The 25,930-nt window shown below is 56.6% G+C and overlaps 1 protein-coding gene across 2 annotated transcripts; it reads left to right on the top strand.

Annotated features, from left to right (window-relative positions):
• The first annotated feature begins 559 nt into the window (after window positions 1-559).
• Window positions 560-25,495, top strand: Ints1 (integrator complex subunit 1). 2 transcript variants are annotated; one of them, XM_087903347.1, is made up of 47 exons: window positions 560-910; window positions 1,612-1,902; window positions 3,346-3,542; window positions 3,643-3,780; window positions 3,956-4,115; window positions 4,211-4,315; window positions 4,403-4,596; window positions 4,692-4,837; window positions 4,923-5,064; window positions 5,222-5,398; window positions 6,048-6,156; window positions 6,720-6,840; window positions 7,177-7,254; window positions 7,801-7,958; window positions 8,422-8,518; window positions 9,681-9,772; window positions 9,890-9,950; window positions 10,947-11,144; window positions 11,437-11,566; window positions 11,829-12,008; window positions 12,082-12,231; window positions 13,703-13,882; window positions 13,972-14,076; window positions 14,214-14,381; window positions 14,587-14,698; window positions 15,655-15,816; window positions 16,245-16,391; window positions 16,837-16,935; window positions 17,131-17,255; window positions 17,591-17,845; window positions 18,351-18,510; window positions 18,658-18,798; window positions 18,926-19,112; window positions 19,191-19,314; window positions 19,723-19,853; window positions 20,384-20,471; window positions 20,548-20,774; window positions 20,907-21,030; window positions 21,527-21,660; window positions 21,750-21,942; window positions 22,708-22,835; window positions 23,198-23,310; window positions 23,983-24,096; window positions 24,510-24,580; window positions 24,762-24,853; window positions 24,960-25,069; window positions 25,151-25,495. In XM_087903347.1, the coding sequence occupies exons 1-47, from the start codon at window positions 772-774 to the stop codon at window positions 25,264-25,266; spliced, it is 6,669 nt and encodes a 2,222-aa protein (XP_087759473.1). In that variant the 5' UTR covers window positions 560-771; the 3' UTR covers window positions 25,267-25,495. The 2 variants fall into 2 exon arrangements, with proteins under 2 accessions (XP_087759473.1, XP_048292876.3); XM_048436919.3 differs by having other exon boundaries at window positions 561-910; window positions 4,211-4,316; window positions 4,410-4,596.
• The last annotated feature ends 435 nt before the right edge of the window (window positions 25,496-25,930 follow it).

Consider the following 25,930-nt stretch of genomic DNA (forward strand, 5'->3'; position numbering starts at 1 on the left):
TACATGTAAGTCCGCGCGCGTGCACGCACACACGTATATAGAAACATGGTCTCAGAATCATGTTGGTCCCAAAGAAAGATCTGAAATTTTGTTCTTGTCCCAGTATCTAGGCAGCCTGCCCAGGTACTCGGCACTGGGAATAAAACATGGTCAGACCTTGGGACTTTCATGGAGGTGGGAAGCTGGAAGTAGCTCTCTTGAGGGAGAATTTGGGCTCTGATCTCCATGTAGAGGGAGGTGACCAAAGCAGGTCAAATCCAGAGGCCATTGCAGGAGGCCTTCAGCATCTCTGACTTCAGAGCATGTCATTGATGGATCAATAGGGAAGTAGGATCCTGACTTTTTGAACTAGGACCAGCCTCACCTTCCAAATAAGTGAGAGAATTTATGGCCCTCTAGCGGAACTTTCAGACTGACGCGGGGACGGTCTATCCAGCCTCCTACCACCAGAGGGCGGTGCACACAGTGTGTGCACGTTCTGCGGTTCTCTCTTGTCTCTTCCTCACTTTCGAGTCTGTTTTACTTCCGGTTATGTGAAAAAATCGGCGCTGGAAGCGAGCGCTGATCAGTTTCCACTTCCGGAGCGACCGTACTGCGGTCCTGTAGAATGATGTACAGGAGGTGAGAGGTCCGTGCACCCAAGTGAACTCCACTCCCTGCGGTGACATCCGTCTCCGCGCCCGGCCGCGTGTGCTCTGCACCCGGTCCCGTTCTGTTACCCCAGCGAGCGGCCCTGGGCACTCAGCTCAGTGGCCACAGCGCGAGGGATGAATGACTGAGCGAGCGAGTGACTCCCGTCGCCTCCTCCCAGGTGACGGCGCTTCGGCGAGGGGCGCCAGGGCCGCGGGCAGGATGAACCGAGCCAAGCCCACCACCGTACGGAGGCCCAGCGCGGCCGCCAAGCCCTCAGGTGCGTTCCCATGCGCGGCGGGGCACAGTTAACCTAGGGCTACTGCAGGGCATGGTTATCCAAAACAGCATTCCTGCAGGAATGGGTACCCAACCCAGGGTTCCTGCAGACATAGCTACCCTGGAGGCCCTTGAAGGCCAAGGCCATTCATGCTCTGCTGAACATCTTGGAAAAACAGGGTGCCTTGACCAGAATCACAGACCCTGAAGCCAGATGATCTTAATTGGGGTCCTGGAGCTACTTCTTGCTCACTGTGTGACAGTGGACTCATTACCTAACCTCCGGGTCTTATTTGTTTTGTTTTGCTTTGGGCGGGCTTGGTTTTTGAAGACAAGGTTTCTCTGTAGCTCTGGAGCCTGTCCTGGATCTCGCTTTATAGATCTGGCTGGCCTCAAACTCATAGAGATCCACCTGTCTCCCGAGTGCTGGGATTAAAGATTTGTGCCACCACTTCCTGGCCGTGCCTATTTGTAAAGTGAGGTTCTTACTCCTTTTGAAGAAACTCATTGAGAATTAAGTAGACCGGTACTTGTGAGTTAGAGATGGCTTGGCTTGTGGTCAGCACTGGATAACGGTCAGCCACTGCTGGCCCTGGCGAGGTCTTGCTGAATAATCTTGGGCTCTACTTTTATCTCCTCTGGGTCTTGTTTGTCCTCTCTAAGGGTGGGTATCACAAAAGTGGGTGTTCTTTTCTTCTGCAGGGCATCCTCCCCCTGGAGACTTTATTGCTCTGGGATCCAAGGGCCAGGCCAATGAATCAAAGACAGCATCCACGCTGCTGAAACCGGCCCCTTCGGGGCTGCCTTCAGAGCGTAAGAGAGATGCTTCAGCCTCTCTGACTAGTGCCTCCGCGCTGACTGGCCTCACTAAGCGCCCCAAACTGTCATCCACTCCCCCACTGAGTGCCCTGGGACGTCTGGCTGAGGCTGCGGTTGCAGAAAAACGAGCCATTTCTCCCTCGATTAAAGAGCCATCCGTGGTACCCATTGAAGGTAAGATGAGACGGCTTCCTTGCCCAGAGAACTTCCCTCATCCTGTCCATCACCCCAGTGCCCACTGGGGCCACTTCAAGCCTGGGTCTGTTAGCACGGCGGGGTCTTCTGCAGGAGTGGTGTGATGAGCTCTTGGCTTCCTGTGGGCTTGCTTCTTGACATTGTGCACAGATGTGCCTCCCAGCCCCACACTGCTCTGGCCTCATCATTCCAACATTTTTCTGGCATGTCTTTGGCATGCCCCTCTTTAACAACACTGTCCTGAGCCCTGCTGGAGCGGGTGCACCAGGTGTGCTGGCACCCAAGTGGTTCTGGTCCTCAAGTGGGAGGAGATCTTTTCCCCACAGTTTCTCCCTCGGGGACAGGGAGCATTTTGGTGCCGTTTTCCAGGTGGAAAACATTTCCTGATAGCACCAAAGAGACCTTAGAGGGGAGATAACTGCGCCCACTGCCCTGTTCCTAACACTTGTCATTGAATAGCTATTTAATTGTTCCCTGCTTCTTGACACTTATCCAGTGACTTCTTTGATGGTGCCAGGATTGAGCCTAAGTCCTGGTGCATGCAAGGCAAGTGTTTTACCTCTGAACTACAGCCCAGCCCCGTTCGGGGACTCGTAACAGCTCCATGATGCCTGTAGCATAGACCTGTCACCCACTAGCTCTGAGCACCTAACACTCCAGTAACAGACACCGCTGTCTGCATGCCTGCTTAAAGCACTTTCTAGGAGGCTTCCGTGTGAGAGCCCAAAGGACGAGCATCCTGTCCTGCAGGCGTTTGAAGCTGTGTCTCATAAAGCTACTCTATCCCTTGTTACTGAGATGTCATTTGAAAGGCTCAGAGAGTAGCCAGGTGTGGGGGACCTCAACTGCTTGGCAGGCTGAGGCAAGTAACTTGAAAGTTCAAGGTCAACCAGCTATTTAGTGGTAGAACACTTGTCTAGAATCCCCCAGTGAGGGCTGGAGTGTGGCTCAGTGGTAGAGCACCTGCCTAGAATCCCCCAGTAAGGGGCTGGGGTGTGACTCAGTGGTAGAGCCCCTGCCTAGAATTCCCCAGTGAGGGGCAGGGGTGTGACTCAGTGGTAGAGCCCCTGCCTAGAATCCCCCAGTGAGGGGCTGGGGTGTGGCTCAGTGGTAGAGCCCCTGCCTAGAATTCCCCAGTGAGGGGCTGGGGTGTGGCTCAGTGGTAGAGCCCTTGCCTAGAATCCCCTGGTAAGGGGCTAGAGTGTGGCTCAATGATAAAGCACCTGCATAGTGTTTGTGAGGACATGGGTTGGGAAGAAAGGCACTAACTCTAACCCTGGGTGTGTGGCTTCTGGGAACTCAGAGCCTTCATGTGCTGGTGAGATTCGTCTGTGTTGCCTCTAGTTGTCTGCTCCTCTCTGTGGCTCTGGGTGTGATCTCTGCCCCCACCCCTGCTCTAACTTGAACCTCCCGTGTGGTCAGTTCTTCCTACCGTACTGCTCGATGAGATTGAAGCTGCTGAGCTGGAGGGCAATGACGACAGGATAGAGGGAGTGCTGTGTGGGGCGGTGAAACAGCTGAAGGTGACACGGGCCAAGCCTGACAGCACGCTCTACCTGAGCCTCATGTACCTGGCCAAGATCAAGCCCAACATCTTTGCCACAGAGGGTGTCATTGAGGTGAGACTGGCAGCCTGCTCTCCACACCCTCCCTGGACCTGCTGCTGTCTCTGTGTGGTGTGAGCATCTCATGACAACTGTGACTTTACCATCCTTTCAGGCCCTGTGCAGCCTCTTGCGGAGAGATGCCTCTGTCAATTTCAAGGCCAAAGGGAACAGTCTAGTGTCTGTACTGGCCTGCAACCTTCTCATGGCCGCCTACGAGGAGGATGAGAACTGGCCTGAGATCTTTGTGAAGGTGAGTCGTCCCTTCAGGGACTCAGGGAGCAGAGCATTGTAGAAGGAAGGATTCTGGAGACCCATACAAGTGAGGGAAGCGAATCGAGGCTCCCAGTGTGCTAGCCTTCCTCCCTGGGTGTTGACGAGGGTACCTGGCCAGCATCAGGCAGGGTCCAAACATAACTCAACTGCAGGTGTACATTGAGGACTCACTGGGTGAGCGCATCTGGGTGGACAGCCCTCACTGCCGCACCTTCGTGGATAACATCCAGACAGCCTTCAACACCAAGATGCCCCCAAAGAGTGTGCTGCTACAGGGAGAGGGGGCCCGCGGTGGAGGTGACCTTGGTGCAGGTAAGAGATGTCAGATGTTGGGTGGGGTCCAAGGGCATTGCCCACCAACATCTCTTGGAGGGAAAGGTACCCATTGGCTCCCATGGTGCCTGCAGGCAGCAGCCCCCACCCCTCATTGACAGAAGAGGAGGACAGTCAGACAGAACTGCTGATTGCTGAGGAGAAACTAAGTCCTGAGCAGGAGGGGCAGCTCATGCCAAGGTAGGTGGGCTGACAGCCTCAGTCTCAGGAGACCAACGTGGGGGCCCTGGAGCTGGCATCCTTCCTGGCCTCCCTTTCCCCCCTCTGGCCTAGGTACGATGAACTCACAGAGAGCGTAGAAGAGTATGTTCTGGACATGCTTCGTGACCAGCTGAACCGTCGCCAGCCCATCGACAACGTGTCCAGGAACCTCCTGCGGCTGCTCACAGCCACCTGTGGCTACAAGGAGGTGCGACTGCTGGCCGTGCAGCGGCTGGAGATGTGGCTGCAGAACCCCAAGGTGCGCTGTGTTGGTGAAACAGTTCATGGGGGCCCTCCTTGGGGGTCTGGGTTGTCGTGGTGGTGTGCTCAGTGGTCTTCCTGGCCTCCCTGCAGCTGACCAGGCCAGCGCAGGACCTGTTGATGTCTGTGTGCATGAACTGCAACTCGCATGGGCCAGAAGACATGGATGCCATCTCCCACCTGATCAAGATCCGCCTCAAGCCCAAGGTGCTCCTCAATCACTATATGCTCTGCATCAGGTGTGTGGCCAGCTGGGGCAGTGGCCAGTGGGGAGCAGGGGAAGCCTGGCCTGTGCCTCCTCACCTGCTCGGCTCTTGTGTCCAGGGAGCTACTGAACGCACACAAGGACAACCTGGGCACAACCATCAAGTTTGTGATCTTCAACGAGCTCTCCAATGCTCGCAACCCCAACAACATGCAGATTCTCTACACTGTGCTGCAACACAGCTCTGAGCTGGCGCCCAAGGTGCGGACACTTAGCACGGGCCAGCCCACGGGTTTATGTCTAGCTGAGGCTGGGGACTTGTGGAACTACACAAGGAGGAACTGCCAGGTTGATGGGTATGACAAAGGGACCTGGATAGCCATTGACCCCAGCCCTCTGTGGTTCCTCTCTGTCTCAGTTTCTAGCCATGGTGTTCCAGGATCTGCTGACCAACAAGGATGACTACCTCCGTGCCTCCAGGGCCCTGCTGCGCGAGATCATCAAGCAGACCAAGCATGAGATCAACTTCCAAGCTTTCTGCCTGGGACTCATGCAGGAGCGCAAGGAGCCACAGTACCTGGAGATGGAATTTAAGGTGCCTTGTGGCCCCTGCTCACCACTGCCCACTTTGCACTTTCCTGGCCTTGACAGGTTTACCCTGTTGTAGGGATGGCCACATGCCAGGCTCGTGTGCAGACGTGGGCTCAGTGGTTCACACATCCAAGTGTGAAGTGTTGCTCCATCCCTCATAAGGATGGGGAGGGGCTGACCAAGCTGGGGAGCTGGTGACCCCAACATGAATGTGGACATTGCAGCTGGCAGAACTGTGGAATGACTGGGAGGATGGACAGGGCACCCTAGTAAGAGGTCTGCTTGACTGGGGGTGCAGAGCAAGAGATGGAGGAGGCGTTGCTGAGCAGATGAAGCAGGGAGGCTGGGAGATCTCCACGGTCCTGGGCAGGACGGCAGTCCACCCTGGTGGCAGTCTGCCATTGGGAGAGGGTTTTGTCTAGCTCGGTTGGTTGAATTCTTTCCTAGTAACCTAATCGGGAGCTAGCTCAGCCTGGCCATCTCCTTAACCCCAAGGCCTGCTTCTGCTAGCTGTTAGCTTAGCATGGTGGTCTCTAGATGTGTGGACATGCTGGCCTCCTCTATGTTGTCTGTGTGTTCGTGTCTCTATGCCATGTGGGACCTGTGGGAGGGCCCCTTGGTCATGCCAGCCTTGTTACCCTGTATGCCTGTAGGAGCGGTTTGTGGTTCACATCACGGATGTGCTGGCTGTGTCCATGATGCTGGGCATTACAGCCCAGGTGAAAGAGGCTGGCGTCGCCTGGGACAAAGGAGAGAAGAGAAGTAAGACCTGCTGGGCTGGGGGGTCTTCAGATGCAGGCATGCGAACCAAGCCTCGCCGGGCGGTGGTGGCGCACGCCTTTAATCCCTTTAATCATCATGAGACAGAGGCAGATGGATCTCTGTGAGTTTAAAGCCAACCTAGACTACAGAGTGAGTTCCAGGATAGGCTCCAAAGCTACACAGAGATACCCTTTCTCAAACAAACAAGCAAATAACAAACAAAAAAGAAGGAAGCCTTGAGTAATTGCACATTCCTGAAGTTGAGCTGGCTCCTGGAGACAGTGTGTGTGTGTGTGTGTGTGTGTGTGTGTGTGTGTTGAGGGGGGTGCCTCAGCATGGATTCTGGCGGAGGTGGAGGGGCTTCCAGCAGCAGCAGTGCCCTCCTGCCGTCTGGCTGGGAGGACTGTCTGTGCTTGGGACCTGCTGGCTGCAGGCGTCCTGTTGATCTTTGAGGCCCAGAGTGGGGTGGGATGTTCATAACAGGGACAGGGGTGGTCTCTGTAGTGGCTTGGCCTGCTTGAAGCCATGGCCAAAGGGCACCCATGAGCCTCTCACCTTCCTAGATCTTGAGGTGCTACGCACATTCCAGAACCAGATCGCAGCCATCCAGCGTGACGCAGTATGGTGGCTTCACACTGTTGTCCCCTCCATCAGCAAGCTTGCCCCCAAGGACTATGTGCATTGGTAAGAGTCAGGTCACCTATCAGCCTCACAGTGCTGCCTGTTTGGTGCTGCTTTGTTACCTCTGCTGCAGCCACTGACTGGACCTTAGAGCCCCGACACTGGTCGACAGCAGAAGGGCCCTGAGCATGAGACCATGTGTGGGCCACTGTTGTCACAGAGCCCCCATCGATGTCACTCGTTCACTCGTGGCCACTGTGGGCAGGTGGCTTTGGAGTTAGGAAGCCCCAAGCACTTTTCCATCACTGGCTTTTGCCAGGGTTGTCCGTGTGGGGCACTGTTGTGGTGGAGACTCCCTTCCCAGCCTCGTCCTGATCGACACCTGCTCTGTCCCCGCAGCCTCCACAAGGTGCTCTTCACCGAGCAGCCCGAGACCTACTACAAGTGGGATAACTGGCCACCGGAGAGCGACCGCAAGTGAGAGCTGGGGTGGGCGGGGCAGCCAGAGGGTGCAGCCTGTGGGTGCCTGCTTAGCCCATCCTGCCAGCCCTGTACTGTTCTTCACCTACAGTGGGATCTGCCCCAGTTCCTGCCTCTTCCCCATTCCCTGGTCCCAGCCCTAGGCAGCCCCTTCCACTCTGCACTGCCTTGGCTGACTGGCTATCCCTTCTGACCCACTGGCCACCTGCATATCTGCCCTGCCCCCCACTGTCCAGTCCAGCTAGTAGACACTGCTGTCCTCTTGTACCCCAAGCTCTCTTCCTACCCTAGCTGCTACATTTCCCAGCTGCTTTCCAGGGGTTCTATACAGCCTGTCCATCCACTGATGGATGAGCAACCATGAGGTAGAGGAGCAGTGATCTCCCACTGGCTGTCCAGCCATTAAAGGCCAGGACCTAGTGTGCATTCCCCGCGTGGGTCCCTCGACTGAAGAAGATTGCGTTTGTGAAAGGTGGCCTGGAATCGGGCCACTGGCCACGGAGACCCCAGTGGCCCTCACCATCCTCCCAACATCACTTGCAGTTTTTTCCTGCGCCTCTGCTCAGAGGTTCCCATTCTGGAGGACACCCTGATGAGGATCCTGGTCATCGGACTGTCCCGAGAGCTGCCTCTTGGCCCTGCAGACGCCATGGAACTGGCTGACCACCTTGTGAAGCGAGCCGCAGCTGTACAAGCTGACGGTAACACCCCTGGCTTTGCCCCTCGCTCCACATGAGTCTGAGGTGTCACCATCCCAGCTGGGTCTCACACCCCCTGTGTAGCTGTGACTGTTCTCCAGGAGGTCAGGGGCCCAGACTGAGGACCTAGAGGTCCCCCCGTGCTCTGGCAGGCGCTGCAGTTCACCCGTGTTCCCACAAGGTGGACCCTGGCGTGGAGGTGGAGTGGCCCTGAGCATGGAGCTTCCTGTTCTGGGTTCTCACAGCACCGCTTCTCAGACCCAGGGTGGGCTGCTGTCAGGGTTCTGCCACCTGCACAGTCAGTGCCTTGCCTGTCTGTTCTTCCTCTGGTTTGGCCCACCATGCTGTGGTACCAGTCACACACATACCTTGCCTGGAGCAAAGTCCCAGTCTCTCTTCCTACTTATTCCCCACTGCCCACCGAGAGCTGGGCCAGACTCTAGAACCCAGTGCCTTTGAGTTTCAGATGTGGAAGTTCTGAAGGTGGAGCGGATCCAGTTGATAGACGCGGTTTTGAATTTGTGCACCTACCACCACCCTGAGAATATCCAGCTGCCACCGGGGTAAGACTGCAGCCCTGTTCCCGGCAGGTTGGCCTTGCATCAGCAAGGCTGAGGCGGAGCTGGCTTCCAGGGCCACAACTGCTAGCCACCATTCCTGTGTGAGCCATTCCTCATCCTTCTTTTTGGGGTCTCTGACTTTTGGGCCTTTTCTTTCATTTCCTTCCTTCCTTCCTCCTTTCCTTCCTTCCTTCCTTCCTTCCTTCCTTCCTTCCTTCCTTCCTTCCTTCCTTTATTCCTTTTTTTTCTGGCACAGTCTCTTGCTACTATGTAGACTTGGCTGACTTCAAAATCAAAATCTACCTGCCTCTGCTTCCTGCGTACTGGGACTAAAGGCATACACATCCATGTCTGGCTTCTTTAAATTATATTTTCAGAACAAACAGTAGCTCCCAGGGCTTTGCATGTACTAGGCAAACCCTGCCACTGAGCTATATTCCCAGACTTTTTTTAAACTCAACATTTTTGTTTTACTTATTTAGAGAGAGAGAGAGAGAGAGAGAGAGAGAGAGAGAGAGAGAGAGAGTGTGTGTGTGTGTGTGTGTTGAGATTAGACTGCAGATCCTCAGACCTGCTGAGCCATCTCTCTAGCTTTTGTATGTTTGTTTGTTTTAAGGTATGTGTGTGCATGCACTTCTGGTGTTTTCTGTTTCATTTTGTGTGCATGTATACATGTAAAAGTACACATGCCAAAGCCGTGTGTGGAAGTCAGGACAACTCGTGGGAACCAGCTCTCTCCACCATTTGTATCCTGGGGATTGACCTCAGGCCTTCAGTCTTGCTCCCTACGCCGTCTTTGTCCCTGTCTTTTGAGCCGAGGTCTCTTACTTGAAACTCATTAGTTTGGCTGGCCATGGGCCCCAGGGCTCCTTCTGTGTCCGCATCCTAGCACTAGGATTTACAAGCATGTGCAAACATGTCTAGCGCTTTTTTTTTTCTTTCTTTCCTAAGACAGGGTTTCTCTGTGTAGCCCCGGCTTTCCTGGAACTTTCTGTAGACCAGGCTGACCTTGAACTCACAGGGATCCTCCTACCTCTGCCTCCCAAGTACTGGTATTTAAAGCATGCACCACCACTACCCAGCATGTCTGGCTTTTTTACTTGGGTTCTAGGGAACAGAACTGCCCTGGCACTGAGCTCACACTTTTGATGCCCTTGCCTTCCAGATATCAGCCCCCAAACCTTGCCATCTCTACCCTCTACTGGAAGGCCTGGCCCCTACTACTGGTTGTTGCCGCCTTCAATCCAGAGAACATCGGTGAGTTGTCCTGTCCATGGGAGATAGATCATGGGCCAGAGCCTAGCAAGGTGCCAGCTAGCATGCAGATGAGGCCAGAGAAAATGCTGTGGGCAACCTCCTGTTTTCCTTCCCTAGGCCTGGCTGCATGGGAGGAGTATCCCACCCTGAAGATGCTCATGGAGATGGTGATGACCAAGTAAGTGGGTGAGCATTCTTCATCCTAGGGTGGACCGCCTCCCTGGTCTCTGCCTCCTTGTGTGCAGTTTCTGCAGCCAAGTCTGTTGTTCATTGGTCTCATCTCCTTCCTCGGAGCTGGGAAATGTGGTTCATCACCATGGGAGTCCTGTGCACATGAGCTGGACAGCTCGCATACGGCTCACTGGGAGGAGGACAAACCAGGCAGACAGTGGGAGCAGAATGGATGTGGGCCTGGCCCACGGGGAATACAGCAGGTGCACAGCCATGGTGACCTGCACAGTGGTTAGCACAGTTGACAGAGCGTCTTGGTTCTTGCGCTGAAGCCCGTGTGGGTCAGGGTGAGGATTACTGCTGCAGTTGGTCCAGCCCAGCCGGGCAGGCACCACACACAGCAGTGGCGTTAGGTCGCAGCCTAAGGATGTGATATTGTGGAGGTCAGACTTGTATGTGGCCATGATGTTGAGGCCTAGGTGTTTGACTGTGACATTGGGGACTGAGTGTGTGTATGACCATGGCATTGAGGAACAGATGTCTGGCTATGGTATAGGATACTAGGTGTGTAGTTTATGCTTGGGAGACATGGGACATGGAACCTTGTGGAAGGGATTCCTCAAGGAGACAAATTTTTGAGCATGTAAAAGAAAGGGGAGTGTTTGCCTCACAGAAACCTGTGCGTCTCTATGAGGCTGTCATAATGAACAAGGGTCCCGTGAGGTGTGATATGGTGTCACATACTGTGGCAGAGCAGGTGTCGTTGACACTGGAAATCTGACACTAGCTAGATTCCATGCTGAAGGTGGCTGTCATGCTGTGTGAAGTTTCTATGCTTAGTCCCCAGAGCTTGGAGCGGGGGGAGTTACTGGACAGCGTCATTGCTGGCCTAGTGCTCGGTCTGTGCTCCTGCAACAGCAACCTTGTGTGCCTGACCCTGAGCATTGCCTGCTGGGGGCCCATGTGCAGGGGTGGGTACTAGGCCTGCATGCTTGGTCTCCAGTAACTACTCATACCCACCGTGCACGCTGACGGATGAGGAGACACGGACCGAGATGATCAACCGTGAGCTGCAGATCTCTCAGAGGGAGAAGCAGGAGATCCTGGCCTTTGAGGGCCACCTGGCCGCCGCCTCCACCAAGCAGACCATCACCGAGAGCAGCAGCCTCCTCCTGTCCCAGCTCACTAGCCTGGACCCCCAGTAAGCCACCCTCCTTGCCCCAATCCCAGGTGTGAGGGAAGACAGATGGCGAGCAGGCAGAGCTGGCCTTGAGCTAGTCACGCTGCCCCCATGGTGTGGATCTTTGGGGTTAGGCCTTAGGGTGCTAGGGTTAGCTGAGGTGTCCACCCCTCAGCTGGTCACCGCCTGGGCCGCTGGGCGGGGACAAGTATGACTCTCCTGTACTGGGCGGGGACAAGTATGACTCTCCTGTACTTGCACTCTGGTTTTCTATGTGTGGCGTTCTGACTCTCATGTCCCCCATGGCACACAGAGGTCCTCCTCGGAGGCCACCCCCTCACATCCTAGACCAGGTGAAGGCCCTCAACCAGTCCCTGCGCCTCGGACACCTATTGTGCCGCAGCCGTAACCCCGACTTTCTCCTGCACATCATCCAGCGCCAGGTAGGTCCTGCTTTGAGAATGGTGGACGGGGCCACAGGCCAGGAAGGTTCCAGAGGTTTTCCCAAAGGCAGAATGTGTCAGGATGCACTGTGTCCATACATGCTGGTGGTGAACAGACACCATGGATGGTTCAGATGCACACTGACGGCTGCAGTTTGCCACTTACCCTACAGAGGGCACACTTGAGCACCCACAGGCCAGAGGATTCAGGACCTAGTACCTGGGCCTTGTTGGTAAGCTGTCGCCCATGCTGCCCACTCAGGCCTCCTCTCAGTCCATGCCGTGGCTGGCGGATCTGGTGCAGTCCAGCGAAGGCTCGCTGGATGTGCTGCCTGTGCAGTGCCTGTGTGAGTTCCTGCTACACGATGCTGCTGATGCCACTGCCTCAGGGGAGGAGGATGAGGAGGGCGAAAGCCGGGAACAGAAGGCCAAGAAGCGACAGGTATGTGTGTGCAGCTGTCTACCCCACCGGATCTAGCCAAGCACTGGCCCTGACAGCTCTTCTTGGTCCACAGAGGCAGCAGAAACAGCGGCAGCTTCTGGGCCGCCTGCAGGATCTGCTGCTGGGCCCTAAAGCAGATGAGCAGACCACGTGTGAGGTGCTCGACTACTTCCTCCGGCGTCTGGGCTCCTCACAGGTGGCCTCCCGGGTGCTGGCCATGAAGGTGAGTGTGGCCTGGTGTATGAGAGACTTGCTGTATTGGCAGGGGGTCCTGTGGATTAACAGCTACGCATGCTAGGTAAGTGCTCTACCATTAAGCCTTGTCCCCAGCCCCTCACTGGGGGATTCTAGGCAGGGGCTCTACCACTGAGCTACACCCCAGCCCCTCACTGGGGGATTCTAGGCAGGGGCTCTACCACTGAGCCTCACCCCAGCCCCTCACTGGGGGATTCTAGGCAGGGGCTCTACCACTGAGCCACACCCCAGCCCCTCTCTGGGGATTCTAGGCAGGGGCTCTACCACTGAGCCTCACCACAGCCCCTCACTGGGGGATTCTAGGCAGGGGCTCTACCACTGAGCCACACCCCAGCCCCTCTCTGGGGATTCTAGGCAGGGGCTCTACCACTGAGGTACACCCCAGCCCTTCACTGGGGGATTCTAGGCAGGGGCTCTACCACTGAGCCACACCCCAGCCCCTCACTGGGGGATTCTAGGCAGGGGCTCTACCACTGAGCCACACCCCAGCCCCTCTCTGGGGATTCTAGGCAGGGGCTCTACCACTGAGGTACACCCCAGCCCTTCACTGGGGGATTCTAGGCAGGGGCTCTACCACTGAGCCATACCCCAGCCCCTCACTGGGGGATTCTAGGCAGGGGCTCTACCACTGAGCCACACCCCAGCCCCTCTCTGGGGATTCTAGGCAGGGGCTCTACCACTGAGGTACACCCCAGCCCTTCACTGGGGGATTCTAGGCAGGGGCTCTACCACTGAGCCACACCCCAGCCCCTCTCTGGGGGATTCTAGGCAGGTGTTCTACCACTGAGCCACACCCCAGCCCCTCTCTGGGGGATTCTAGGCAGGGGCTCTACCACTGAGCCACAGCCTGTCTCTCTGAGTATGTATTGGATAACCACTGGCTCCCCCATACCTATTTTCTAATCTGCCTGGGCAGAAGGTTCGGGTGCTGCTAGTCTAGTGTGCAAGAACTGGAGCCCTTTGTCTCTTGCCTGTGGCTCTCCCTGGATGGACATACTCTGAGAGTGGTTGGTCAGACTGCGGTTTGCAATATCATATCATACAGGATACTGGGCTGAGGCTCAGGCTCTCTATTCCATCACTAGCACCAAAGAGAAAAGCTTCAAGCACGTGTTTTATGTCGAGTGTGTTGGGCAATCTAGGAATCCCAGCATTTAGGGTGCTGAGATGGGTGTTTCCAGGTCAGGTGACTGCTTAGTGAGTTTGAGGCCAGGCTGGGCTGAGTCAGACCTGTCTCCAAAATCAAGCAGAGTTTAAAGAACTCAGCTCATATTCCTTTTCTCCTCTCAGTCATGTTAGCAATAGGGAGCTGGTGAGTCCCCTTTCACAGGAGCTACCCTGTTTCTGTGGGGCTTGAGGGAACTGGCGTGCTTCTGAGAATAAGGTGGGCCTGCTGCATACCAGGGCAGGCAGTCTTAGGTCTGTGTGTGTACCTGCAGGGCTTGTCACTGGTTCTGTCTGAGGGTGGTCTTCGTGACAAGGAAGAGAAAGAGCCCCCTATGGAGGAGGATGTAGGGGAGACAGACGCGCTGCAGGGCTATCAGTGGCTGCTGCGGGACCTGCCCAGGCTGCCCCTGTTTGACAGCGTGAGGACCAGCACTGCCCTGGCTCTACAGCAGGTGCGGAATGGGCAGAGCCAGTCCTGGAGGGAAGGGGCGGTTGCACGCTCTGCCAGGATCCGTCTCAGACATCCGCACCCTCTCCTCAGGCCATCCACATGGAGACTGACCCCCAGACCATCAGTGCCTACCTGATCTACCTGTCCCAGCATACACCAGTGGAGGAGCAAGGCCCACACAGCGACCTGGCCCTGGTGAGGAAATTCTGACGGGGCGGCTCAGTGTTGCCAATGTTGTGACTGCCGGCTGGGCTAGTGAATGGGGAATCTAGGAGATTGGGCCACTCATGGCCGGAGTCTTTGAAGATTCTGACAGCCCTTACCCCCCTCAGGATGTGGCCCGGTTGGTTGTGGAGCGCTCCACCATCATGGCACACCTCTTCGCAAAGCCCTCCTGCAGCACTGCATCTGATGCTGTACTCAGCGCCCTGCTGTCCGTGTTTTCCCGCTATGTACGGCGCATGCGCAAGAGCAAGGAGGGCGAGGAGGTCTACAGTTGGGTGAGGGCCCAGTGGGCAACAACCCAGTCAGTGGGTGAGAGGAGACGGGGTGGTCATTGGGAGTGAGGAGGGTGTGCGGTGAACTGAGGCGGTCAATAGCTAGGGGCTGATACCCCAGCGGGGCGCAGGGTAGGTGAACTGTCACACCGGGGTCAGTCTTACTCTCTGAGCCACCTGGTGCCTGTCTCTCTGCCATCTCTCACAGTCGGAGTCTCAGGACCAAGTGTTCCTACGCTGGACCAGTGGGGAGACAGCCACCATGCACATCCTTGTGGTCCATGCCATGGTCATCCTGCTAACATTGGGCCCACCCCGTGGTAAGTAGTCTGTCCCAGGCTTTTTGCCAGTTTTTGTTTTTCTAGACAGGGTTTCTCTGTGTAGCCCTGGTTGTCCTCGAACTCTCTTTGTAGATGAGGCTGGCCTCGAGCACACAGAGCTCCACCTGCCTCTGCCTCCGGAGTTTCTGAGTGCACCACCGCTGTCTGACTGTCCTGGGCTTTTCTGAACTCAGCTTCTAGTTAGGACGGTCTGGGAAGAACCCTGTGGCCTAGCTTGGGTGTGCCCCCGCCCACTGCACCGCAGCTGCTGAGTGCAGCATGAGTGTACAGTTGAGCTCCCATTATCCCCCTGGTCCTGTGGGTTTGCCTGGGAACTCAGTGTGGCCAAGTTCAGAGCCTGGTAAGCCCAGGCTGACTGGAACTTCTCTAGCCAGTAGCCTTCCCTCTGGTCCTGGTCACTGGCAGCTTGTACACAGGTACCCAGTTATGCCTGAGACAGTAGAAAGGGTAAAAGATGCCCTGACTGGGACTTCCGGGGAATGTGGGTGGGTTCCGCTGTCATACTTAGGGAGAGGTGGTCATCTGTGGTGTGTGTCTGCCATGTTGCCCTGAGAAAGGACATCAGGGAAGGTTGACTTCACGCTGTCTCATCTTGTTGGGTCTCCTGGGCTCTACAGAGCCCAGGGCTGAAGGCACTTTGAGAACAGGCACTTTGTGCTGAGATTCTTGTGGTCACGTGAGTGCAAGTATGGTGACCTTGTACAGGAAGCTATGTTTCACCCGCAAACCCAGGATACTGTTTGCCACCCTACAACAGACAGGGTAACATGAAGTCATGGGCCCCGTGCCCTGTCATTGTCTGCATTTGAGCCTTTTCTGTTCCCCTAAAACTTCAGTTTCCCCACTGCAAGAAGTATAGCCCTTGGTGGTCTGTGGTCCCTCTTGGGTTCGTGGCTCCGCAGATAATACCACTGTTCCCTGTGTCCTCCCTGAAGCTGGAGATGGCGAGTTCCATGAGCTGCTGGACATCTGGTTTCCCGAGAAGAAGCCGCTGCCCACAGCGTTTCTGGTGGACACCTCTGAGGAGGCCCTGCTGCTGCCCGACTGGCTGAAGCTGCGGATGATCCGCTCTGAGGTTCCCCGGCTAGTGGACGCTGGTACAGCAAGGCTGGGCTGGGGAAGAAATGGCTATAAAAGACCCGGCCTCTAGAGGCACAAGAGATGGTGTCGGGCTCTCCGGGTAGTCCTCGGAGGGCGTGTGGGCTATAGGCAAGCTGCCCTGAGCAGAGGATCCCAGCAGGGGTTGGGCATGTGTCCAGCTTAGCAGGGAGGGAAACTTCAGAGTGACCCGGGGAACTTGAAAAGCCCAGTGAAACGTGTACTAAAGAGTCTGGACGCCAGTGAGCCATAGGGTCTTTGGTGACGTCCTACCTTCTACCTAATGGAAGTCTTAGTGGACCGCATGTGGTAGAGATTGGCACTGTCAGGCCCTGTGGTGGGGCACCTGAGGGTTACCCTTGCGAGTCCAGGGCTGGTGACGGACCTGGAATGGCTCAGTGGGCAGCTGAGCATGCCTTGCCCACAGCCCTGCAGGACCTGGAGCCCCAGCAGCTGCTGCTCTTTGTGCAGTCCTTTGGCATCCCTGTGTCCAGCATGAGCAAGCTGCTGCAGTACCTGGACCAGGCAGTGGCCCAGGATCCCCAGACCTTGGAGCAGAACATCATGGACAAGAGTAAGAGGCCCTGGGTGCCTATGGGACTAGACACTGTTCTTGTTAGGTTGGGGGTCATCTACATTTGGTGGGTCCTGGAACTCTTGATACTAGATTGCCCCATACTGACTGACTTTGAGGCTGGAGGGAACCCTGGATCCTCTGCTGGGAATCTGTAGCTCAGCTCCTGCAGTCTTTGTTTTGTTTTTTGTTTTGTTTTGTTTTTGAGACAAGGTTTCTCTGTGTAGCCCTGGCTGTGCTGGAACTCACTCTGGCCTTGAACTCAGAGATCTGCCTGCCTCTGCCTTTGCCTCCTGAGTGCTGGAATTACAGGTGTGCATCACCTAGCTCCTGCAGTCTTAGAAGAGCTTGCTGGGTGTGGTGTGGCAGCCTCTGGTCCTTTGTTCTGTGGGAAGGCAGTCTGACTTCACCCTCCTCCAGTGATCCCTTGGCTGATGTCTTGCAGATTACATGGCCCACCTGGTTGAGGTGCAGCACGAGAGAGGAGCTTCCGGAGGCCAGACCTTCCACTCACTCCTCACGGCCTCCCTGCCACCCCGACGAGGTACAACCCCCACCACCACCACCACGTTACTGTCTAGGCTGAACTGCTTTGGCCTGCATGCTGTTCCCTGGCTGGTACCAGCCTCCAACCAGTGGGGCTCTTATTTTTTATCTACCCTCCATGTGGGCCCAGGCAGGATGGTGCCAGGAGCTGTTTGGAAAGTTTTGAGGCCACATACTTTCTGTTTCTCTGCAGACAGCACAGAGGCTCCTAAGCCAGAAAGCAGCCCTGAGCCCCCACCAGGCCAGGGCAGGACTCGGGCAGGGACACAGGTTCCGGTGCTTGGCCCTGAAGATGACTTGGCCGGCATCTTCCTACAGGTACCAGGGCTGTCGTGTGAGGGTCTCCCAGCAGTACCCCCTGCACATGTATGTCTTCCGGTCTCTCACGGCATGTGTGTCCAGCTACTACTATACACTCACTCACCATGCTCTCAGTATGAAGTCTGATTCTGGCTTCTAGCCTAGACTCTGTGGGCTCTAGGTACCTCTGCCCTTCACAGCAACTTCTGGGGTGTTGGGGTCCTTTGCCACTCTTCCAGCACAGATCCCAGGTCCCTTAGTTCATGCAGTTGAGCCCAAATTAGACGGGCTTGAGGTATACATGGGAGCCACGGGCACAGGGCCCCTGCGTTCTTCACACCTTCTGCTTTCAGATCTTCCCACTGAGCCCCGACCCACGGTGGCAGAGCTCCAGCCCACGCCCCCTTGCCCTGGCACTGCAGCAAGCCCTAGGCCAAGAGTTGGCTCGCGTCCGCCAGGGGAACCCTGAGGTGCCGGGCATCACAGTGCGCCTTCTGCAGGCTATGGCCACCCTGCTGAACTCCCCACATGGTGGCACTTTGGCTCTGGCTATGCACCATAGCCACTTCCTTTCCTGCCCACTGATGCGCCAGCTCTACCAATACCAGGTACACTGGCACATGAGCAGTTGGGAGGGAAGGGCAGCGGGAGACTGGTGGCCCGGAATGCATGGACTCTGCCTACTGCATCTCCCAACCCAACTCCAGCAGTCTTTTCTCAGCAGGCCTAGATTCCCTGTCCTTAAATGTAAAAAGCCAGCTACCTGGAGCGGGCGTGGACAGGGGTCTTGTAGTGGAGGGTGAATGAGGTCTCTGTCATCCTGTCTGCAGACTGGTCTGGGTCTGCTGTGTTGCGCACACACATGTGAGTGCATCTCTGTATGTGCTGTGAATGTGTGCACACCTGTGTTTCTTCTCTGCTGTATGATTTGTTAGTGGAGGTCTCTCCCCAAGGGACAGGTCTTTAAACTCCTTCAGGGTCATCCTGGCATTTAAGAGACTTGAGTGGCAAGTGGGCTGATGTGGGGTCCTGGCTATGGTACTGGTCCCCAGGCAGGGCTGTTGGAGTCCTTTGCCAGTGTGCTCGCTCACACATGGCTGGCTGTCCCCACAGCGTGCTGTCCCTCAGGACACTGGCTTCTCCTCGCTCTTCCTTAAAGTGCTTATGCAGATCCTGCAGTGGCTGGACAGCCCCGCCGTGGAGGATGGGCCCTTGCAGGCCCAACTCAAGTTGTTTGCTACTCGCTACTCAGCAAGACGCAGGATCAGTGACGGTGAGCAGTTGAGGGCGGTAGGCAGGCAGGGGCTGGTTGGTGTTAACGTGGGAAGGAGGGAGGCATGCCTTCAGAGAGGCAGGCTGAGAGTGTGTGGGCAAACCAGAGCCCTGGCATTAGTCACATGGTTTGCTCCACCGCTCACAGTGCGCAGTGGGCTCCTGCACCTGGCTGAGGCCCTGAACTTCCACCATGACCTGGAGGTGGCCAACTCCACTGTGCGGGCCGTCATTACCACCCTGAAGTCTGGGGAGAAGTGTGCTGTGGAGCCTGAGCTCATTAGCAAAGGTACCACCCAGCCCAGTACTGTCCCCCATTCCCTGTGTCCCACATGGACCCTCTTGAGTTGTGCGTGTGTCTGCCTTGAACTCCGGGTTGTTGGCCTACTTGATTCAGCCAGCTTCCTGTCCCACAGTGCTCCGGGGCCTCATCGAGGTGCGCTCCCCCCACTTGGAAGAGCTGTTGACAGCGCTTTTCTCAGCCACTGCGGAGACCTCCTGCCCGAGTTCGGCCTCTGGGCCCATTGTGGTGGTGAGCTCCTTGCTGCTGCAGGAGAAGGATGAGCTCCTAGGCCCTAGCAAGCAGGATGCTGAGGGTGCCGGGTAGGTAGGAATGTGGCCAGGGGGTGGGAGGGTGGTGGCTCTGCAGCCCGCTCTCTGTTCTGATCCTTCTGCCTACAGCACAGAGACCATGCGCCTGGGACCAGCCTCTGGGCTACTTGTAGACTGGCTGGAGACACTGGACCCGGAAGTGGTCAGTAGCTGCCCTGACCTTCAGCGGAAACTGCTCTTCTCACGAAGAAAGGTGACAGGGACATGGCCCTCCAGTCTGTCACTCCAGACTTTGTGTCTTTTAGCCCCCAGAGGAGGGGCAGGTTAGCCAGGCCCAGCCTTCCTGGCCCTGGTGGTGCATGTCTCTTTGGATCGACATTGGTAGCCACATGTATGACAGGGGCTGGAGCAGGGGTGAGCGTAGGACAGTTGCTCCAGCTCCTAAAATCTAAGGAAGCCAGGTTAGCCAGAGGTGTGGGGAAGATGAGAAGATGGAACCCCGGGACCCTGCCTGGCATGGCGGAGATGAGATAGTGCCAGGCCCAGCCCTTTGCTGCCGTTTCCGGGGCAGCCCCACCAGAGCATGGCCAGCTGATGTGACTCGTCAGAACTGGTTGTCCCTGGACCCAGTTGAGACCATCCTGACTTCTTTCCTTTCCAGGGTAAAGGCCACATAAGTGCTCAGGTGCTGTCTTTTCGCCCCTACCTCCTCGCCCTCCTCACACACCAAGCCAGCTGGTCCACACTACACCGCTGCATCCGTGTCCTGCTAGGCAAGAGCCGGGAACAGAGGTGAGGCCAACCCCAAATCCCTGGGAGCCATGAGTTATGTTCTTGCACCTTGCTTCAGGGCAGTAAGCACCTCCTGAGGGGTCTCCTGTGTGCTCAGTGCCTTAGGACACTTGCATACCCCCAACTGCCGGGCCAGGATCCTGATATGGGTGGGTACCCAGCCCCTAACCAAGGGTAGACAATCCAGCCTCTCCTATCTTTTTGCCACATTCTCATCTGTGGAGAATTTGGCTTAACTCCATGCCGTGGTATGGGAGGCAGAGGGGCTGTGAGAAACTGCCCATCTGACCTCGTGGTCCCTTGGCCGTGACAGGCCCATCCTATGGGCACAACCTATGCTTGAGTTTTCTCACAGGAGCCATCAGGTGCCCAGCTCACAAACACACAGGGAGTGCTTGGCTCAGGGAGACCCGTGTTGCCTCCCATTGTGCACCAGGGACTCCTCAGAAAGACAGTGGGGCCCTATACAGAGGCCCTTTTCCAGGAAGTTTGCCCTGGCTCTGTGTTCAGCGGCTGCTTGCTTCCTCCAGGCTCGACCCTTCAGCCTCCTTGGACTTCCTCTGGGCCTGCATCCATGTTCCACGGATCTGGCAGGGCCGGGACCAGCGTACTCCACAGGCAGGTCTCAAGTTGTCTCAACCCTGTGGGTGTTGGCGACATGTCCTGGGGCTGACCTGTGGCCACTTGATTGCAGAAGCGGCGGGAGGAGCTGGTGCTCCATGTCCAGGGCCCAGAGCTGCTCAGCCTGGTGGAACTGATCCTGTCTGAGGCAGAGACCAGGAGCCAGGATGGGGACAGTGCCGCACGTACTCTCATCCAGACCCGGCTGCCCCTGCTGCTTAGCTGCTGCCAAGGCAACAGCGAGAGCGTTGGAAAAGTGACGGAACACTTGACCAGCTGCATCCAACAATGGGGGGACAGGTACCTGAGTCCCCACTGTGACCCCTTGCTGTAGGTGACTGCTCTCACTTGAGAGTGGCTCCTTCAGCACGTGGCCCTCCCCTGGCCACATCATCCCAGTGACCTGGTCCCTCTACCCTGTGCTCTTTGCAGTGTGCTGGGCCAGCGCTGCCGAGACCTGCTATTACAGCTATACTTGCAACGGCCGGAGGTCCGGGTGCCGGTGCCCGAGGTCCTGCTGCAGAGTGAAGGTGCCACCAGCAGCAGCATCTGCAAGGTGAGGGGCACAGTCTGCTGTAGTCCTGCAGCCCACAGCCCCTGAGCAGTGGGAGGAGGGGCTGTGCCATCAATCTCACCTGACCTCACTGGAGCCCTGAGGGTGCTGTCGTAGGCTCTTTCCTGGAAGAGCCGCCTGGATGCATAGGGGTGCTTTCCACTGCCCCTCGCTGCTCTGCGCTCAGATGGTGGACAGACAGGAGGTGGCACATATGTGTTGTGTAATGTGGACAACATGGCCTCCGTCAGGAGGGGTGTGCCCTGTCACCCCGAGTGTCCCTGAACCTGCCTGCTTTCTACACAACTTGGCCAGCACTCCACTGTACCTCGGTAGGGTGGTCAGCTTGTGTCCTCAGCTTTGTGTGAGAGGCCACATGTGGTCCTGCCTGTGGCGTGATCTCCAAAAGTCCATGCTGAGCATGCTGCTGCCCAGTGAGATGGAAGAATTCAAAGCGTGCATGGACAAGTATTCCCCCTCATGTCTCCCCTCCCCACAGCTCGACGGGCTCATCCATCGCTTCATCACGCTCCTGGCAGACACCAGTGACTCCCGGTCTTCTGAAAGCAGAGTGGCCGATGCCAACATGGCCTGTCGGAAGCTGGCTGTGGCCCACCCCATCCTGCTGCTAAGGTACTTACTCTCACAGAAGTGGGCACACCATGAGGTTGGGGTGTCTGGTGGGAAGACGTGACCCCGGGTGCCCTTCTCTTGCCCCCCAGGCACCTACCCATGATCGCAGCCCTCCTGCATGGCCGCACACACCTGAACTTCCAGGAGTTCCGGCAGCAGAACCACCTGGCCTTCTTCCTGCATGTACTGGGCATCTTGGAGCTGCTGCAGCCGCGTGTCTTCCAGAACGAGCACCAGGGGGCTCTGTGGGACTGCCTGCGCTCATTTGTCCGCCTGCTCCTGGTGGGTGCCAGGCAGCTTGTCCCCACAGTCCTCAGCCCAGACATCCACCCATGCCCCCTCTTGTCTTTCCTTGACTTCCTTCTGCTCCCACAGGAGAATCTCGAGCGAGGGCCAAAGCCAGGCCACCCCTCTAGTGGCTTCATCCTCCGCTGTCTGGAGACCAACTCTTTACTAAGGTTCCTGAGCCCCAGCATCTCCTGCTTGGGGAACCCCATATTCTAGACCTCTGGTGCTAAGCCCCATTGTGTGCTGTTTGTTGGCATCAAATGCCCTTCGCTCTGATATTATGACAAAGACAGGAGTCATGCCAGCCAGGTGTAGCAGCACCTACACCTTGGGTGACTGAGGCAGGAAGATTGCAAGTTCTAGACCAACCTTGGCTATAATATCGTGAGGCTATATATAGGTTAGATATCTCAAAAAAAAAAAAAGAAGAAGAAGAAGAAGCAGCAGCAGCCCAGGGGTTGAAGCTAGGACTCAGTGATTAGCGAGCACTGGCAGCTTGCAGAGGACTTGGTTCCCAGCACTCACATGGTGGCTCACAACCATTTCAAACTCCAATTCCAGGGGTTCTGTTACCCTCTTCTGGACTTTGGGTTCACTTGTGTGATGCACAGACATTCAGGCAAAACATCATACAGTAAAATCTAAAAACCAAAGCACCGGGCCCCAGTCAGCCTGGCTTTGGGCCCAAGGTCATCATGGGGGGTCATGTGTCACCACGAAGGTCTGAGGAAGCCTCTGGTGCCTCTGCCCTCTTTATAGAACTACCGGAAGTCCTCCCGCCACCTGGCCCCCTTCATCAGCAAGTTCGTGCAGTTCATCCACAAGTATGTGGCCTGCAGCGCACCAGCAGCCGTGGCCTTCCTGCAGAAGCACGCAGAGCCCCTCCAGTGAGTTCCCACACCTGCCGTGGCTGGCTGGTGTCCCCATACTTGAGCCAGGAGGGGCAGTCCAAATACAACTGTCCTGGTCGGAACTGCAACCCTCATCCGCATCCCCGCTTGCTCCTCCTCACTCACTCCTCCCTACCTCTCTCTTTCCCACTGACCTCAGCCCAGGCAATCCTTCCTGCCCTGCTGCGTTGTCTCTTCCCTGCCTGGCCTCTAGAGCAGTGGTTCTCAGCCTTCCAACTGTCATTTGCTACTGTTGTGAATCATAATGTTAATATTTGAGGGGTTAAGGTTTGCCAAAGAGGTCGCAACACACAGGTTAAGAACCACTGCCCTGAAGTGAACCCATGCTCTCTCCACAGTGACCTGTCCTTTGACAACAGTGACCTGGTAATGCTGAAGTCTTTGCTGGCAGGGCTCAGCCTGCCCAGCCGGGACGGGAGAGCTGAACAAGGCCTGGATGAGGAAGGCGAAGGTGAGGGGAGAGGTAGCTTCTTGAGTGAAATGTAGGAAGGGTTCTGGTGGGACCTTACATGTGCATGTGCTTGGGTGGTCCCATGACCAAGTTGACTGATCAGAACCTTCCTGTGGGAATGTCGGGTTCTGCTCCCATGTCAGACATTAACCTTCTAGATGCTTCCTGGGCAGGCTGGTCCTTAGATCAAGGTCTTTCCCCTTGCTTGTTTAATGGTGGCACATGCCCACAGGCAGGGCTCTACGCTTTGCTGACATGGTCACTGGCGGGTGAGTGATGACTCAGCCAGGGATACCTAGAGGCTCAGTGATTGTGGCTGGGCTCTGCTGCCTGTGTGGGCCTGATGACTGCAAGCACAGACGGTATTTCATAGAGGACACACTGTCCAGACATCAGTCTCCCATGTGGAGTGGCACCCTGAGGACAGAACCAAGAGAATGGTCTCCTAGGCTGGCTGTAGGTCTACGGAAAACATGTGCTGTGTCTCCCAGAGTGGCCCAGCATCCACATGATACCTCCCAACCCCATGAACACCACATGTACCAAACACTGTTGCGTCCTGGGTAGTAGTCAGTGTGCCTCTGGGATGGGCATAGTCTTTCCATGGAGACTGCAGGTCTGGCTGAGCCCTCAGTGTTCAGCCATTGCCTGACCCTGGCTAACTTTTCACAGATGAGCGTTCAGCCGGCTCCCTACCCCTGGTCAGTGTCTCCCTCTGCACCCCACTGACTGTAGCTGACGTGGCTCCGCACATGAAGAGGCTCTCCCGGGGCCAGGCTGTTGAGGGTGAGTGGGCCAGCTGATCCTAGACCACCCTGGGTGCACTGCACCATTGACTCAGATAGCACAATGGACCCCAGAAGCATTGAGGTGCTTAAGGAAGACCCAGCAGGGTGACTGATAGACCTGTCCATCTTCAGAGGAGAAGGAGGGATTGAGAGAGGGGGCTGTTTCAAGTATCCTGATCACAGGGTGAGCCCCTTGTCAAGTCCTCGCTGGGGACCAGTGTGAGTCCAAACAGGAAGGAGGGCATAGTGTCAGTACCAGTGGGCATGGCACCCAGTGCCTGGTGCATCCCGGGGAGCCTCTGGAGGACTGGGATGTCTGGGGACTGTCCCTTCCTGTCTCTGGGTTGCTTGGGGTGGGAAGGAGACCCCTTAGGTCCTCCTAGATGCCCCAACCATACCCATTGTTCTCAGATGTGCTTGAAGCGCTGAGCGACATAGACGAGATGTCGCGGCGGAGACCCGAGGTCCTGGGCTTCTTCTCGGTGAGTGAGGCTAGGAGGGACTCATCCTGCTGCCATGTGAGCCGGGCACTGCCCCAGACTGAAACAGGAAGCCAAGCAGGCTGTCCTACTGCCCTGGTGGCACCTTGGGAACAGTCCATGTAGCTGCCACTAGGCTGAGTCTCCATGGTTGCCTAGTGACGTTCTTCTCCCACTTGAACAGACCAACTTGCAGCGGCTGATGAGCTCCGCGGAGGAGTCTTGCCGCAACCTGGCCTTCAGCCTCGCGCTGCGCTCCATCCAGAACAACCCCAGGTGAGTAAAGCCCCCACCGAGGGCACTGTCACCCCCAGCTAGCCAAGCCAGACCAGGAAGACTCCTGGGCTATGGGGCAGTACCCACTGGAGCGTGTCTCTTGCAGCATCGCTGCTGACTTCCTGCCCACCTTCATGTACTGCCTGGGCAGCCGGGACTTTGAGGTGGTACAGACGGCCCTCAGGAACCTCCCAGAGTACACCCTGCTCTGCCAAGGTGAGTCACCCACCCCGCACCCACCTGCTGCCCTGGGAGGTGCCGCTGGCCCACAGCTGTCTGACTTCAACTTTTCCGTAGAGCACGCAGCTGTGCTGCTGCACCGAGCCTTCCTGGTGGGCATGTATGGCCAGATCGACACCAGCACTCAGATCTCGGAGGCACTGAAGATCCTGCACATGGAGGCTGTCATGTGAACCACTGTGCTCACCCTGATTCCGAGCTCTACCAGCAAGCCTGCTCTGTGATCGCCTCATCCCTGAGCCCCCTGAGGCTGGGTGGGACTGAGAACAGCTCTCTCCAGCCATCAGCTGGTGCTGGTAATTGGAGTACTCGCCAACTCTCTGGTCACTGGATAGACAAGGAGAGGCTGTTGTGCCAGCGAAGCACACTGAGGGCCACTTTAAATGAAGCATCAAGTCCCTCTGTGCTGTCTGGTGTCCTGTGTTGTCCCTGGCCAGTGTGGTCTGGGTTCCTGTACTTAGCGCAAGGCTTTTAAGGGGTTGAGCGGAGGCCTGGTGGGGGCAGAGCCTGAGGCCTCCTGATGGACCACCTGCAGGCTACCCACATTGGCCGCCTCTCTCCAGTGGTCTGACCTGCTTGGTCCTCTACCTGATCTGGGTCCTCTACCCCAAGATCAGCCGGGTGGACTGGTCTCATCCCAAACAGATGATAGAGCCATGTGGTGCAGGCAGGAATAGCCCAGTTTGTGATCCTGGGCAGGCCCTATGGGTAGCCCCAGAGATGACCCACCAGTTCTCATCCACCAGGCGACATAAAGGTTCCCGAGGGGAAATTGCAGTTGGTGTGGGATTTGTCTCTGATGGGCTCCTGCCCTCCACGGTGTCTCAGGGTGGACAA

This window comes from Myodes glareolus, chromosome 2, assembly GCF_982192425.1.
Source record: "Myodes glareolus chromosome 2, mMyoGla1.1, whole genome shotgun sequence".
NCBI classification, from domain to species: domain Eukaryota; kingdom Metazoa; phylum Chordata; class Mammalia; order Rodentia; family Cricetidae; genus Myodes; species Myodes glareolus.

Coding starts and splice junctions, on each gene's coding strand:
- Ints1 (XM_087903347.1), top strand. CDS start 772: ATGACTGAGCGAGCGAGTGACTCCCGTCGCCTCCTCCCAGGTGACGGC. Junction 4,597..4,691: donor TGTGGCTGCAGAACCCCAAG/GTGCGCTGTGTT, acceptor GCCTCCCTGCAG/CTGACCAGGCCAGCGCAGGA. Junction 22,836..23,197: donor AAGCACGCAGAGCCCCTCCA/GTGAGTTCCCAC, acceptor CTCTCTCCACAG/TGACCTGTCCTTTGACAACA.